We start from the raw sequence: 4,015 nt of genomic DNA, 5'->3' as shown, positions 1-4,015 counted from the left end.
CAGCCCATTCATTGCTTTTGGTTGATGAGTTTCATATCCTGACCGAGTCATATATCCAAGTCTTCCAGCCTTTCAAGCTTCTTCATCTTCCCGAGCCTTTAATTTTTTTGGCACACCTGTGTGCAAAGGAAGTTCTAACCATTACTAGTTCCGTTTGCTTTGATGTAACACCTGGTTTGCTGATTGCAGCTTCGCGATCAGATTGCAGTCCTAAACTATTAAGTCTAATAAAGTGGCTTAATATAAAACTTAAAAAAGAACGATGCACTATTTTTCTGCTCGATTAACTTATAATAAAGTTTACTGTACAAATGAAAATGATCTTCACGTAAAAGAAGATGGGAGAATATGCTGTACTACATTCTTTTTTGGAAGACGCTGTACTACATGTGTGTATGATATCTACTGGGATAACTCATTTCCCCCCATCAAGGATGACACTCACACCAAGATACAGAATATGTTAATTATATTGATTGAATTACCTTGCAGACCGATCGAAATTAAGTCAGAACTCATCCTTGTTATTTTTCGTTTCAATTTGTGATGGGTACCGACCATCTTCCCAAATGCGCCGTGTAATTCGTACACCTGACAACGCCTCTTCCTTTCGGCCCGTCGGGGAAATCAATCACGCTGATGCTGCCGTCGTCAAGATGGAAAGAAGGTATGAACTCCATTGTCAGATTCAGGCACCTACAGATGAGTGCCAGGTGGATAGCAGGGTGGCCCACCGCGACGACGACTCGATCCGACTCAGCATCATCATCGTCGTCTGCCAATTCCTTTACCAGTGCTTGCCATGCATCATCTGATTGAGCCCATAGTGTCTCTAGCATCTTGTACTCCATGCCGCCCATCCAACCAGACTGAACTATCTGTCCAAGGCTCTGCAGAGAGGAAGGGGAAATCCTTATTTTCCGTCCCAAAAAATGTGAAATATATATATGTTGGATTTGAAAAGCGTCGGAGTAATCGGCCAATATGGACATGAGAGAGGTTTAGCAATAAAAGAATTGTATGGTGAGTGTAAGCAGTGATTTTGAACTGTAGATCCTACAGTTTGCAGTGTCTTCGTGACAAAATCATCTCCGATATTAAAATGCAAATTTGCAGGACATATAAAAGAACTCAGTCTCACATTAAAACTAGTGGGATGCCGATGCTTAACATAAACCACATGATTGGAAATGGTCTAACCTTTTGTTTCGCTTGAAAGGCATCATCGATTTCGAGTCCAAGCAAGTTCTTCATTCCCACGCATCGAGGCACACAGTCAGCACCTAAGCATTCTGCGGCCTCTTGTACCTTCAAATAACTCAATGATGACAGATCACGCTCGTGGAAAATAGGGAGAAATATGACAAACTGCAAGTTATCTGACTTTGCAGCCAGGTAAGATTATATTCACCTCGCATATGGCAGTTGCAGTATCAACAGCTGCAACTTGTGGGCTGCAGATAATCTCGTTCACCTTTAGATCTAGAAGCAATTCAGCAGTTTTCTGAGCCTGAACATATTTGTCCAGAAATGGGTTCAGTTGTTGTATTGGAAATAATTTCGTGATGTGAGCCAAACAAAAAGTATATTACCTGTATAACCCCAAGCATGTTCAGTGGCGCATAACCCACTCCGCCTAAATTACCCTGGAACTCAAAACAACAATATGTGTAACTCAAAGGACTACAGATAGTGAATTGTGCCATGCGGTTCTCTATATTCTCAATCTAGAGCAAAATTCAAGGAAAATCCATACCTCCGAACTGCTCATTGTAGCCCCTTGACAGACCAGAATGATCCTCTTGCCAGTCTTTCTACCTGCAGAACTTTCGGCAGAAACAGGAGAATTCGGGGTCTGTATGAAATAAAAACATGGATAAAAGATTAAATCACATGTTTTTATTGTTTGATTACTTCATGTCCATCTTTTATTGTACTAATACTATAATTTATCTATTAATTACCAAGAAGCCTGCAAAAGAAGACACCTCACGACAAATTGAACATTGTCAAACAACGATGTTGCGTAGGAGCACATCATGGATGACAGGAAACAAATGCTCAGTGGTTGAAGTATGTCACCTCTTAGGGGTAAGCATACTGTAATTTCATCACTACTACTAGCTTTTGTGCGACTATTTGGAAACAGAAACATTATTATGCTTAGCGAACTTTTTCATAAGAAGGATGAATTGTCGCTTTAAACTTCACATACCATCTCAAATGCTTTACGAAAAAACACCTAAATATCCTGCACATTATTGTAAAGCACCTTTATATCTAGCCATGCAATTAAAGCAAGCCACCCAGATAGTACAAACAGGCAAACAGGCAAGAAACTCAAGTTTCAGCATACTGTGTGATAGTGGAATTTTATCAGTTACAAAAAAAGAAGCAAAATTCAGTGACACAAACATAGTTACACTCACCTGATTTAAGCGGTTAAGGCACACATTTGGAGGGCGTCCGCCAGTCTGTGGGGTGAAATCCAGCACACTAACACCACAATTGCTTTGGAGTAAAGTCCGGAAGTACTCCGTGCCAAGTCCTAAACACAAACACCAATAATCCACACATCAATCAAGGAGACACCCTTAGCATGCACATCCAAACCAGAACCTGGTAGCACCTACCCAACGAGGTGGCGACCAGAGCCTGGTTAACAGCATTGTGCGCGACCACAAGCACCGACTTTCCCTCGTGTGCCAGGATCCTCTCCCAGCAGCTCCGCGCACGGTCCCAGAGCTCCCGCACAGGGTAGTGCCCATCAATGCTGAAGTCTGGCGGGTTCTTTTGCCACTGCTGGAAAACAGCCCCGTACTTCTCCTTCCCTTCATGCTTCAAGAGTCCCTGCAAAGCGAAATCATCAGCTCACCAACGAAGGCATTTCCACAAGCACCTGCCAAGCCAAGCTAAGCGATCAACAGGACCGTTGAGGCATTTCGACAAACACCAGGCGAGCAAGGAGTGGCGTGCCTGGAAGGAGTAGAGGTCGATCTCGCGGAGGTCGGAGTGCGGGATGAGGGCCTCCTTGTCGCGGGCGTCCCAGATGATCTCGGCGGTGCGCCGGGAGCGGGCGAGCGGGCTGGTGAAGCAGGCGTCGAAGGAATCAGAGAGGAGCATGAGGCGGGAGGTCTCGGCCTGGGACTCCCCCCTGGGCGTCAGCACGGAGAAGTCGGAGCTCCCCTGGATGCGCCCCTCCGCGTTCCAGGTGCTCTGCCCGTGCCGCACCAGCACCACCCGCTTCGCCTCCAGCAGCGCCGGGCGGCTCGGGGACGTGTCGAGCTCCGGCACGCCCGAGCAGCGTACGCGTCGGGAAGCGCTGCCGCCGGGTCTCCGGCGAGCGTCCGCCGTCCGCGACGACGGTGTGGTGGGGGCGAGGAGGAGCATGGGCGGAGAAATGTGGGATTTTCGTTCGTCCCTGAGCAGAGAGAGCTCTGGACGGCAGCCAGAGAGATGTGTGGTTTGGGTTGAGTTTCCCGCGAAGGATTTTCCCGGGGGAAAATAAAAGGAGGATGCGGATTTTATGAATTACGCCTTCGATTAATGAAGCGTATTCGTCATCCAGTCTACACAACTCAGACAACTCAAAAGCGATTTAGTGAGCACCCCAAAAATCCATATTTCGTGTTTGAATCAAACTCATCACACCCTTTTGTTTTTGACAAAGTAGAATGCAAATGCATGTAGGTAAACCCAATGTTTTTTAAACGTTGTAGGTAAAAAAAACATTTGTCGAAAAAAAAGAACTCTAAACCCCCTGCCTAATCACTACCGAGGTGGACGGAAGCAGCTTATGCTAAAAACATGAGCGTAGTCATTTGGAAGCTGATACCGAGTATATCCAGGCTCCGCAACAACGTGACTGCAGGAGCCAGTCGATATGCCAAAACAACCGAATTATTAGAAGAAAAAAAAGACATGACAACAGAACGTCATGCATGCCCAAGCAAATAATAATGACATGCAGCAACAAAATGTCATATTTGTAGGGAATGGGTTACTTTGTTTTGAA

The 4,015-nt window shown here is 45.6% G+C and overlaps 1 protein-coding gene across 1 annotated transcript; it reads right to left on the bottom strand.

Annotated features, from left to right (window-relative positions):
* Positions 1-249: 249 nt before the first annotated feature.
* Positions 250-3,475, bottom strand: LOC100846352 (2-carboxy-D-arabinitol-1-phosphatase). The gene is given in 9 exon segments (XM_010240278.3): positions 250-538; positions 540-890; positions 1,201-1,308; positions 1,412-1,510; positions 1,593-1,646; positions 1,757-1,855; positions 2,430-2,548; positions 2,634-2,850; positions 2,977-3,475. Coding segments are annotated over 9 exon segments (1,491 nt in total). The 5' UTR covers positions 3,391-3,475; the 3' UTR covers positions 250-508.
* Positions 3,476-4,015: the final 540 nt, after the last annotated feature.

Source organism: Brachypodium distachyon, chromosome 4 (assembly GCF_000005505.3).
Source record: "Brachypodium distachyon strain Bd21 chromosome 4, Brachypodium_distachyon_v3.0, whole genome shotgun sequence".
NCBI lineage: Eukaryota > Viridiplantae > Streptophyta > Magnoliopsida > Poales > Poaceae > Brachypodium > Brachypodium distachyon.
This window is presented reverse-complemented; position numbering and strand designations above follow the sequence as displayed.